Source organism: Mus caroli, unplaced genomic scaffold (assembly GCF_978045245.1).
Source record: "Mus caroli unplaced genomic scaffold, Mus_caroli_1 scaffold_13, whole genome shotgun sequence".
Taxonomy (NCBI): Eukaryota; Metazoa; Chordata; class Mammalia; order Rodentia; family Muridae; genus Mus; species Mus caroli.
In genome coordinates, this window is record NW_028227268.1 from 50,548,865 (window position 1) to 50,561,621 (window position 12,757).

General features: G+C 47.6%; 1 protein-coding gene across 4 annotated transcripts in view; it reads left to right on the forward strand.

The window, feature by feature from the left end:
* The window catches only part of Smtnl2 (smoothelin like 2), a 44,819-nt gene that overhangs the window by 14,568 nt on the left and 17,494 nt on the right, over positions 1–12,757 (forward strand). For 2 of the 4 annotated variants that reach the window (XR_015045031.1, XR_015045030.1), the window contains exon 8: positions 6,089–7,053. Coding sequence is in view for 1 of the 4 variants with exons in the window: in XM_021177958.3 (XP_021033617.1) it covers positions 6,089–6,215 (127 nt within the window). In the remaining 3 variants the exon portion in view is untranslated. Of the gene's footprint in view, positions 1–6,088; positions 8,606–8,631; positions 9,737–12,757 lie in introns of those variants that run through there. The other 2 variants (XR_015045032.1, XM_021177958.3) reach the window with 2 other exon arrangements.

Here is a 12,757-nt window from a genome sequence, read left to right on the forward strand (position 1 = left end):
TTCTAGGTCCCTTTGGGGTCAGGGGAACGCCTTGTGTACTTTTCAAAGCCTTCCCTTTCTTGGCTGCTTGGGATTAGCTGTCATCCTAATAGCAGAAACAGCTTGGACGAGCGTGTTATGCAACTGGATCCAGACGATGGTGGACTCGGGCCAAGTGTCGCGGCATGATGTCGGGAGGGGTGGTTCATAGGAAGAGGCCCAGCTGCTTGAAACTCAGGAATGACGGCTGTCAAAAATCAGACAAGAATGTGTGGGATCAGGGTTCCCACTTACATACCCCCAAACTCAACTGAGTCAAAGAGGCTAGGTTTGGCTTGCAGAATTCTGTCATGAAGCCTAGAGGGCTAAGCAGTGCCAGTTTATGCTCTGGCCACCATGGTCACCTATAACCAACGATCCAACTGGGTTGAGAGGGACAGTCTTGGGCAATGTGGTGGTGGCCCTGTGCCCCATGTTCTGAGGAACATGGCTTCCCTAGGCAGTTAGGGCCGGAGTTACTCCAGGATGTGCTTGCCCAGCAGGACGGTTTGAGAGCTTGGAGTCTCCAGACTCCACACAGATGTTTCTTCTATTCTCAACCTGGGGGGAGGGTGGTGGCTGGGCTGGCTTTGGCTCCCTTCTCTCCCCAAGCAAACAGCAGGATAAGACCTTGGCCTTACCTCCCTACGGCCCAAGTCTGCTCCCGGCTGGGGAGGGGAGCAGGATGTGATGGGGCCTCTGAGCTGACTGCTGGCTTTTTTGCTGACTGCAAAGAGTAGGGAAGGCCATCAGAGGCAGGTCTGTGTTGGGAAGCTTACTCTGAGCCTGGGAAGGTACCTCCCCTTGTGACTCATCTGTGGCATTATCTCTCAGGTACAAGGGAGAGAGGGCTGTGGAGGTGGGCTTGCTTCCCAGGACCTTCTGGGAAGGCAATGTGCTTAGATGTCTGGTTTCTTGGACAGTAGCTGGCTAGAAAAGCTACATGGGACACTTGCCTGAGGATGTTGGAGTCAATGTCAGCATCTTAGGTTAGCCAGCAACAACTGAATAGATATGTGGTACCCTTGAAAGCCATTGGGAGCCACCCATGCAGAAGGTGTCTCAAAAGACAGACAGCCTGAGCTGAGAAAAGCCTGGTGTCCAACCGAGGCACAACCTTTGGAAGAAAAAGCATGCACTGAGAGTGTTCTCAAAGTATTCATCCAGGAAAGGAGTGCTTCCAGAACTTTCCACGAGCAAGTATCTTCAGGGCATAAAATATACCAGGAACCTTGAGAGTAAATGTGTATTCTGCCCCTACTCTCTAATTTCTGGGCCCTGAGGTTCCTTGTCTCCTAATCTGTGTGAGTGATGTCTTGCTGACAGCAAAATCGTCCCTCGCCTGACAGGTGTTTAGGGCCTGGAACAAGGGCAGACCAGCTCCTTTTATGGAAGGGGCAATGTAGGGTGGGTGCCTGACCCTTCTGCACCTTTCCTTCCCACTCCAGCCAACAGCACAGGAAGCCACAGGCTATGCAGCCCAAGGCTTCCCACTTGCCCTGCGCGGAATGCGCCTGCTCTCCAGTTACACAGAGCAGAAGGGGCTTGAGCGCTATTTGTAGTGCCCATGTGTCTCTGTCTAAAACCAGATGGGAGGCAGCGGTCCCACCCCTGGTCCGCTTTTAGGACAGTCTTTTTTTTTTTTTTTTTTTTTTTTAAAGATTTATCTATTTATTATATGTAAGTACACTGTAGCTGTCTTCAGACACACCAGAAGAGAGGGCATCAGATCTCATTACGGATGGTTGTGAGCCACCATGTGGTTGCTGGGATTTGAACTCTGGACCTTCGGAAGAGCAGTCGGGTGCTCTTACCCACTGAGCCATCTCACCAGCCCCTAGGACAGTCTTAAAACTTACTCCCAACCCCTCCTCCATGGCCTGGGGTAGCTGAAGATACAATAAAGAGGGAAAGTGTGTAGTAGTAAGCCATTGTCACCCCTGCTTCAGGCTGTGGGTGACACTTGAGCTTTGTGGACTTCTCCAGGTCATTTCGATTATTTAAACCAAGTTTAGATCATTGTAACAAGAGCACATTTTTTAAAGTATAAAGGCCAATTGGGGCCTCTAGTGCTTTGAGACTTATATATTTTAATAAAAGTCAGTCGTAGCTGTCACTGTCTTATAGTCTGTCTCCTGGGAGACAGATGGCTGGCAGCAAAACACACAAGCAGGTGCCCCCGTGCTTTCCTGTTTGGCAGTTCGAGGAATCTTGTTGCCGTTGTAGCTGGCCCCACAATGTCTCTGAAGGAACACATTCCATCTGCAGGGACAAACTGGGGTGAAAGCAAAGTGTCCCTAAGGGCCAGCTATGGGCCAGACAGTGGCATCAAAGGCAGGGATACTGTTGGACCTGTAGGCTGGAGAATTTGGAGCTCCATAGAGAAGGGAGCGAGTGAAGGGCACAGTCCAAGAAAGAGAGTGCTCAGAGATGTCAGCTGCATGGTGTGCAGTGATTCTCTGTCTTAGAAACTGCATTCACAACCTAGGAACAACACTGGAGTAGGGTGGGGACCAGTTCTCTGTCTGCCTGCAGGCAACACTAGCACCTTGTCCGTGATTTGCCGTCAGGGCAGTGGAGGGTGACACCAGGGGAGGCCTTTACTTCCATCTTTGTGGCTACCCTTATCTGGAAGTCTTGCTTCCTGGGCAGGGCATTGGGGAGTGTGCTGGAGCATGTCTGAAGTTTCTAGAAGTAAGGAGGGCTTTGCCTGATGTCTTCTGCACAGGTCAGGGACATCTGGGACAAGCCAGCAGTTCTGAATAACCTTGAAGTGGCCTAGAGAGGAGTCAGGATGACCTCAGGGGAGAGGATCCTCCCTACCCTGTGAGAGGACAGTGAAAAGAGCAGACTTCAGGTGAGGGAGAGACAAGGGTGCAAAGGTGTATTCTAACAGAAGGGCTTTCTTGTCGAGGGAAGTTAGCTGAGAGGAGTTAGTCTTGGGAGTGAGAGGTGAACTGTACCAGGAAGCCGAGGAACATTTGTGACCTGAGGAGCAGTTTCCTGGTGGCCAGAGGCTCCTGCAGAGCGGTCAGAATACTTCTGGACCTGGGGGAGGGAGGACAAGTGGAGGGAGAGAGCCTTCTTGGGGACAAGGTAGCGTCTGAGTTCTCTTCCAAAGATGAGGTCCTAGGCTTCTAGTGCGGTCCTCAGGATGCTTAAATGCTTCTTCTAGTGCTGTCCTTTCATGAGAGACCATCAAAGGGATCATGGAAGCTACCACTGTCAGTGATGACCCTATAGGCTCATGTGGCTGGTTTGCCTACACCTGGGGGTTTTTGAATAGCAGGCCAGAGAGAGAGAGAGAGAGAGAGAGAGGATGTGGAAGCTGAGGTTCTCCCTGCAATGTCGGGGTGGCGTACCACATGACAAGTGACAGCATCTCAAGGTGAACCCAGGTCCCCAGCCTCCAAAGGACTCAAGAATTTTTAAATCTTGGCTACAGGGCACCTTTGTATGCTGACATCTCTGACACCAAGCCCCACCTTGGTCATTTTTGGTGAGAAAGGGTGCCAAACCCACTTGTCACCATCATGTAACCTCTGGGTTCCCTTACAGGTCACCCTCTGCAGCCCCAGTGGGAGACGGGAGGCAGGAATGGGATCCGGGACAGATGTCTCCATTTCGCCTTGACATTTGGTTTCTGGCCAGCTCTCCAGAGCCGAGCCCAGCTGGTGCTAATGTTACAGTCTTTGTCTGGGGAGCAGGCAGCCCAGGGAGCTGTTCTGTAAAAGTGTTGCATGAATTGTGCTAAGCTGGCTGCAAACTCTGGGATGGGATAGGGGATCCCTGGCTTTCCTGCTGGGGTCTCCCATCTGGCTGGGCTCTGGGGAATGGAGCAAGGTGTATAAAGACAATATGAAGGCATAGCCTTTCAGCAAAGCCTCCTGGGAGTCAGGGGTGAGCAGAGGTGGATTCTGCCTGACTGCCCAGGAAATGGGTACTAACCGGTGACAAGATTGCCAGCGTTGGCATCTGAGCTAGCAGTTCATATTTCATATCCAGGCTTCTTTTTCCCATTATCTGCTCTGCAGTGTGTGTGTGTGTGTGTGTGTGTGTTGCATGGGTGCATGCACATGAGTGTGTGGGTGTGTATACCCATGTGTGTGCATGCAGATGCCAGAGGAAGATAATGAGTGACTTCCTCTATTGCTTTCTGACTTAGTGACTTGAGACAAGATCTCACAGAACTGTCAGCTCACCATCTCAGCTAGGCTGGTTAGCCATCAAACTCCTAGATCTGCCTGTCTTCACTCCTGTGGTCCTGGGGTTAAAGGTAGCCCTGGCTATCCTAGAACTTGTTTTGTAGGTAGCCCTGGCTATCCTAGAACTTGTTTTGTAGATCAGGCTGGCTTCAAACTCACAGAGATCTTCCTGCCTCTGCCTCCCAGCTACTGGGATTTAAAGGGTGCACTACCATGCCTGGCCATGCTCAGCTTTTTATGTGGGTGCTGGGGATTTGAACTCAGATCCTCAAAGCAAACACTGTTACCCACTAAGCCATTTCCCTAGAACTATTCTAATGGGTTTACATTTTTAGTTCTGAGATTTATTTTATTTTTATCTGTGTGTATGTATGTGTTTTTATGTGTGTATGCTCATATGTATGCAGGCACCCAAAGAGGACTGAAGAGGGCGACAAGTTGTTAGTACTTTTTATATGAAGTTTGTTGAATCTATGAATGCAGCATCTGTGGTTACAGAGGGTCAACAGCATGTATGTGTTTGCTGAATCATGGTTAAACTCACCCTCCTTTCTGTGGGTCATGTATGTATGCGAATGTATGTAGGTCAAAGGCCAATTCAGGTCCCTGCAGCTTATCAAGCAGGCTGGTCAGTGAGCCTCAGGGATTTGCTTGTCTCTGACTGCTCTCCCCTCCCCCTGAGACAGTGCTGGGATACCATGCCTGGCTTTTTTTTTTTTTTTTTTTTTTTGGATTTTGAGGATTTTATCAAGTCTTTGTGTTTGCAAGGCAAACACTGAATGAACTACCTCTCCAGCCCTATGAGTCATGGTTTTATTTCTGTTATTGTTATTGTTTTGTTTTTAAGACACGGTTTCATTGTGTAACTCTGGATGGCCTAGAACTCACTAGGTACACTAGGCCTGCTTTAAACTTAGGAATCTACCTATGTCTGCCCCCCAAGTGCTAGGATTAAAGTCGTGGGCCACAGTGCCTGGCTGGATCATGGTTTTTGCTTATTTGTTTCTTTGTTTTATTATGTATAGATATGTCTGTCTACATGTGTATACACATGGCTATGTGCCCATGAGTTCCAGTGTCGTAGAACTGGTCAGATTCTCTGGAGTTACATCTGGTTATGAGTCATTTGATGTGGGAACTGAGCTCGGACTCTCAGGGTAGAAGTAAATGCTCTTAACTGCTGAGCCATCTCTCCATCCCCTGTATTGTTTTGTTTGTTTGTTTGTATTTTAAGTTTAAAAACTATTTCAGAGCTGTGCATGAAGGTACATGATCATAATCCCATCATTTTATAAGACCCAGTCAGGAGAATCGTGAGTTTAGGACTATGCTGGGCTATACAGCAAATTCCCACCTCAAAAAAACAAAACTAAGCCGGGCTGTGGTGATGCACGCCTTTAATCCCAGCACTGGGAGGCAGAGGCTGTTCATCTCTGTGAGTTTGAGACTGGCTGGTCTACAGAGCAAGTACCAGGACAGACAAGGCTTCACACAGAGAACAAACAATAAAATAAAATAAAAAACAAGCATACAGTGAGAGGAAGCAGATGGGTGAAGTTATCATTTTGCCTCAATTTTACATTTGCTTTCACAGTTCTTGCCAATTGTCACAAGATATTGACTTGTGTCATCTCCTTACTTCTGTGTGAACTGCTTACGTGGTTTGTGTCTGTGGGAGTCTGGGCAACGCCCCACGGACTCAGCAGCTCTCAGGGTTCTCTTGGAGACCTTGAATTCCCTTCTGGTGTGCACTTGAGCACCACAGGCTCAAGGCGAATTGAGTTTGGGGATAGTGATAATAGAAGCTCAGTTGTGGCACTGGTTATCCATGAGGACCATGCGTTGATGGGGCTTCTGTGTTTCAGGAATCTGGCCAACTGTGAGCGCCTCATTGAAGTGGAGGATATGATGGTGATGGGCCGCAAGCCGGACCCCATGTGTGTCTTCACCTATGTGCAGTCGCTCTACAACCACCTTCGTCGCTTTGAGTAAAGCCGGCGGCCCGGAGTGGCCAGGAAGAGACTCTGAGGTCCCTCACGTTCCCCCCATGGCAGCATGATCCACACGAGGGGAGCCTGCCTCTCTGGTGTGAGCTGCTATTCGCTCTCTGGCGTGTGACCACGTGCCCCTCACACTCGGTTACCGATTAAAAGTATTGATGAGGCTAAGCTGAGCCCCACAGTCCCTCCACAGGCTGGAAGGAGAAGAAAAAACTCCAGAGTCAAAAGAAATTGGTGCTAAGTTACGATCTTCCTACAGGGAGCACTCATGGCTTCCCTCTGGTGAATTTGATATATTGGCTTGACAGGGTTCCACGGATTATCAAGTTTTCTTTCTTTTTTTCTATCAAAGTACCCAGAGGTTTTTTTGTTTTTTTAACTTCCTCACACTCTTTTTTTTTTTTTTTTTTTGGTTTTTCGAGACAGGGTTTCTCTGTATAGCCCTGGCTGTCCTGGAACTCACTCTGTAGACCAGGATGGCCTCGAACTCAGAAATCCGCCTGCTTCTGCCTCCCGAGTGCTGGGATTAAAGGCGTGCGCCACCACCGCCCGGCACTTCCTCACACTCTTGTGGTCCCTTTCTCTTCTCCCTCTGGGCCATTGCCAGGAAACAGTCTCTTGGGAAGAAACAGTTTAGTCAGCCCCCGGTCCTAGCTTCCTATCATCTCTTCTTTGTGGGGAGGCGGCAAGATTTCTACCTAGACCTGGACGGGCTCCTGGTACTCACAGGAGACCCCACAAGTGTCCAGCTAAGGAATGGTTACCTGAGCAGTAGCTGAGCAGGAGCAAGGATACGTCCTTAGGGATGAGAGAGTTCCCATTTGCTCCAGGTATTTATAGAAAAGGATTGCATCTGTACCGCTGACCTGTTTGTAAGATGTGGCGGCACTCTTCACTTGGGTTTGTTATTTCTGTGTGGGAAATGGGAGGAGGGTTGGGCAATAAGAGACTGCATAGATTTAAACAGAGATCTACTGAAAGCATACCTTAATTGTTTAGGTATTTAAAACCACTTGCCTGGGAGGCTGAAAGCGGCATTTGCTGTCTACCAATGTGCTTGTCCCTCAGCCATCTCTGTGTTGTTGAAGGATTGTGAAGAGAAAATTTACCCCCTGCCCATCTGTCACTTAGATATTGGCAAATATATTATGATAAAACGTGGCCCAAAGTTGATGACTTTGAGTGATCATTGTTTTTGGGGTGTGTGTGTGTTCGCGCGTGTTTCTTTCATTTATTTGTATACAATGCAAGGGGTTGGGAATAGAACCTATGTTCTCTAATATGCAAGCAAGCTCTCACCACTGAGGCCCACCTCCTACCCCTGCCCCTGCCCCTGGGGTGGTCCCTTTCATGGAAGTCCATCAAGGAGTGCTGGTTTAATTTCACAACTGTTTGGCAGTGGAGTTTGAATAGAAAAACCATGAGAGTCCACAAAGCTGCGGCTCTTCGCTTATTCCTCCCCAAGACTGAAGATTCATTTTAGAATTGAGTTGGATGTTAGCCAGAGACTTTTAAAACCTCCCTTGAAGGACCTAATATGGGCTCTTTATTTCATGTAACCCCCTCTGAGTGGGGTCACCCCTGTGTCCGAGGTGTTGGGCACTTAGGACAGAATGTCCTCAGGGACCCTGGGCTCTATGACAGAGCTTGCAGGTGGTTTGAGCATTTTCAGTGGCTCTGTTTGCTCAGGCTGTGGCCTTGGTCCATCTTTTGGGTTTTCCCACAGTGGGAGCCGTTCCCTTCCTGGCTCTCTCAACATTTGTAGGCTTGGAGAGCCCTATTCTTAGCAGAGACACATACTGGGGCTTAGGGTTTCAAACTTAAAGCCAATAAGGGCACACTAGGGCTCTATAAACAGCGTGCCTATATGTCACTGAGTGGTCACACATGGCAAACCATGCTCTCATGAGTGGCAGACATGGCCTTACTGGGACGAGGAATTGTTTCTCTTAAACCGTAGGAACAGTGTCCCTTGTGTCCCGCCTTCAGAACATTACAGACTAGATGTGTTTAGGGTTGGCTCTGTGGTGTTCTTGTTTACAATTGTGTGTATGAAAGTGTGTGTTTGATGTAGAATTAAAAGTAATGTTTTGGCCCGGGTGTGGTGGTACACATTTGCAATTCAGCAGTCAGGAGATGGAGAAAGAAGATTCTAGTTTCCGTCCACCTTGAGCTACAACACAAGAACATGTCTCAAAGAAGGGAAGAGGTATTTTAAAGTTGATTACATCCAAGACCAAGTGTGAAGTGTCAGGGATGGAGGGAAATGGAAAGTCTTTTGACCTCAAGACACTTTGAGATTTTATTTCTATAGAATATGTTTCTATATTGCATATTGACTACATACATATATATGTATGCATAAATATTCTAGTTCCTTTTCTCCCCCCTCCCCCCGCATCATACAGTCTCCCTTCTACTTTCATTTAACATGTACACATATGGTTTTATGTGACTATATAAAACTCAGTAAGCACAAATGAGAGAAACCAGGATACTGGAGCCAGGCATCTTCCGACCGGATTACCCGAGAGCTCTCCATTCGTGGAGTTTGAATCCTGGTTGCTCTTTTACTGTGGTGGTTGAAGGTTTTGCATCCCGTTTCCTTTCCTGAGTGATTTCCTGGAGCTGTTCATAAGAATCTTCTGGGGTTTTCCAGATAGAGCCCCTCACCTGGATTTCGTTAAAGCTTATTAAATCTCATCAAATAGCCTTATGCGTTTCCCTGACGGGACCATTTCTCCAGAGCCAAGATGGGGTTTCATTTTTCTGTCAGCTGCTGGTGTTTTTCCATGCAAGTGGGAGCCTATAAGCACTTTCTGAATATGATATAGCATGCGCTGGTCAGAGGAGACCATGCAGGCCAGGTGTGTGTGGGGAACAGTTTGTTAAAGCCAATGCGTTTCACAAATGTGTTCCATGATGAAAGGTTCTCAGCTTTCCCATTGGCGGTGGTCAGACTCCGTAACTGGAGGAGACCGAAGTGAGGGAACACTTTATTTCTGCCATTATGATCTGTTGATGTGACTGCAAGCAACTTGAGAGAGGGTGAAAACGCTGACTTGGCACGCCTGTTCAGGGCGCTGGGGTTTCTCCAGTTGGTGACAGTGGGGCTTCATCCTGGTGACATCATACCCACTCGAGTGGCCTGCTTGGTTCCCACCTTTTCTCTCCTAGCTCTACACTCATATCTTCGAGATTGACTTCTGCCCGGTGATGGATGTCTCTGATGTGGTCCTTTCTGATCTTTCTCATTTTTAATGTTTGGTTCGGACTTGCCTTTGGAGTCTTTGATCGCTTATCTCTTGCTATTTGGACACCAAATAGCCCTTGGCCTTCTTTGAAAGAGCGTGCTAAAAATCCTAAGGCTGAGGCTGAAGGGATGGCTCAGCGGTTGGGAGCACTGACTGCTCTGATAGAGGACCTGCGTTCGGTTCTCAGCACCCACATGGCAACTGACCATTGTCTGTAACTCCAAGATCTGACACCCTTACACAGACATGACGATAAAACACTAACGCACATAAAATAAATAAATTATATTTTTTAAAAAATCCTAAGGCTTGCCTTTTTTCTGGAAAGCTCCAGTGGGGGAAAAGCATCTGGGAAGAAGGAACTCGAGAGTGTTCTCATCTGTGTTCCTCAGGGCATGCGGGAGGAGGCCCCGCAGAGTGGGGACTGGTGGGACCACGCTGTGGTTGGTGGTACCTGGGACACGCCAGATATGTCACTGCCTGGGTGTCCATGCTGGCATCTTGGAGATTCCCTTGTCACCTGGGCATTTTGGTTCTGTTCTGGAGGCAGGTCACGGTTCTCTTTCCTCCCCTAAGGCTTTGCACTGCCACATAGGTTAAGGTAAAAACCTACAGTTCTCACAAACCCCATGTTTCCTTACATTTCTCTCTTGGTTTATCTTTTTTTTTTTTTTTAATCACAGCTGAGAGAAAGGAGGGTGGTCTGACAAAAACCCACGGAAATCAGTTCTCTCCTTCCACCATGCAAGTCCCAGGGATCAAACTGAGGGTGTCAGGCTTGGCTGTAGTCACCTTTACTCACTGAGCTGTCTTGCTACCCCCTAAGCTTGTGCTTCTCTAACATCAAGAGCTGATAGCACAATCCTTCTGCGGACTTTGGGGAGTTTGTGGGTGTCTGACTTGAATATTTTACTTCCTCCCCCCGCCCCTGGCTTCTCAAAGCAGTCACTGTTTCCACCACCAACAGCACCATCACTGCCTGGGTGTCCGTGATGGAACCTTGGAGGTTCTGTGTCACCTGGGCCTCTAGGTCCTGCTCCCAGGACATTCCACGCTTTCACCTCTGTGCACTGTGAAGTCCCGAAGCATCCGAGCTACCTGTGGTTTTTAAGGCTTCCTGGTGACATTTACAATTGACAGGTCTATTGGATCATGTCACAAACTTCTCTATCCATTTATTCACATCCTGCTCACAGATTTGTGTTAATTATCAATATATGGTTGTTTTGTCGTCTGTTTTTTTCTGAACTGCTTGGAGGAATCTACCTCTGGTTATCAGCAAAGATAACTTGAATTCTCTGGGATGGGGGTACTTGCCTTACATGTACAAGACCTTGGTTTTAATCTCTAGTCATACACACACACACATACACACGCACCATACACCTCCCATGCCAGCAGTCTATCCTCATAATTAAGAAACTGAGTATCTATACTTTAAAAAAAAAACCCAAGGTTTTCTTTTAATTTAAATAATCTTATTTTTAGTTATGTGCACATGCATGTGTGTATGGTTGTCTCTGGAAGCCAGAAAAGGGTAGCATTTTTTTTTTTTTATGGTTTTTCAAGACAGGGTTTCTCTTATAGCCCTGGCTGTCCTGGAACTCACTTTGTAGACCAGGCTGGCCTCGAACTCAGAAATCCGCCTGCCTCTGCCTCCCAAGTGCTGAGATTAAAGGCGTGCACCACCAGCGATCCTTTGGTTTTAAAGCCACCTGCTGTAGGTCCAGGGATTTGAACTCAGGTCTTCTGATAGAATAGTAAGCATTCTTAACTTCTGGGCCACCTCTCTAACTCCAAACACCCCATCTTTATTTTTAAATTTTTTTGTATTTTATGTATAAGGGTGTTCTTACCTTCGTGTATGTGTGTGTGTGTTTTCACCATAAACACCGAGTGACCATGGAGGGCAGAAGAGGGTGTTGCATTCCATGCAACTGGAGTTACAGATGCTTGTGAGCCACCATGTGGATCCTGGAGACGGAACAGTAAACAGAATCAAGCCCATGGTATTGGGTGTTGCTGCCACTGGTTCACAGTGCCTCGTGTAAGATGTCTTAGCTCAGTGGGTAAAGGTGCTTGCTGCCAAGCCTGACACCCTGAGTTTGATCCCTGACACTCAAATGGTGGAAAGAGAGAACTGACTCCCGTGGTTTTTCTCTGACCGCCCTTTCTCTCAGATGTGATTTAAGGGGAAAAAATGCTCTTAACCACTGAGCCATCTCTTCGGGCCAACACTTTGAATGTGCCAGCTTTTCCAGTTATTCCTACTCCCAAGTGCACTTAGGGCTTTTCCAGGATCCACATAGAGGGTATAGGATGCATTGTGTGTAGCTAATTTTAATCTGGATTAGATGCCCCCCCGATTTTGATACAGAGTCTCACTATGTAACCCTGGCTGGTTTAGAACTCAGAGTGCTGGAGTTAAAGGTATGTGACACCATGCCAGGGCTCATTGGATTCTTTTGTACAACTCCAGCCTGGCAACCTGTAGCTTGTCCATGTTGTATTTGTCTGTTTTCTGCAGATCAAAAGGACTTAGGTGACCATGTTGGATACCAGTACTGTATGGGCCGTGGGTATTTCTGTGGCAGCACATGAGGCACAGACTGGGTAGGCTTGCCTGCTGCTTGTTCACTTGGCTGTGCCAGGCCTAGCTGAACCCTTCCTACTCTGACTAGAGCTCCGACCCAGTAAGTCTCAGACCCTGTACCGTTTCTCCAAAACCTTTCACCCTAAACTTTTAGTTTTGATTATTTGCCTGAGTCTATAGTTATACTAGGGGTGTGTTTATTTTTATTATTATGAGGGTGTTTGTGTGTGAGTTGTGACATACATGTGGAGGTCAGAGGTCAGCTTTGTAGAATTGGCTTTCTCCCGTCTATGTGGGTTCTGGGGCTCAGGTCATCGGGCTCATACAGAAAGAGCCTTTCTTTTCAGGAGAGCCATTTTGCTGGCCTCATGGGTTTATTTTTCATTCACTATGTTGTATTCTCCTATAGTTATTTATTTTTTTTTTTTTGATGCTTAAACATGTTCGAAGTTTGTCCAGTGAGAGAAGACAGCTCTTGTGCTCTCACCATGTTCTCTTGATTCCATGAGCCCTTCTAAGATGTTTCAGGCTGACTTTCTCCTTGTCCCCTTCCTGGAACCAGCCACTTCATCAAGTAGTCCTAGTGTCTTGTACTGGGAATTAAGACCCAAGACCTAGGTGTGCTAGTTCCCCCGGAGTTTCATGCTGTTGGGAGAGAGAACAGAGCTAAGACGTTTTATATGAAGA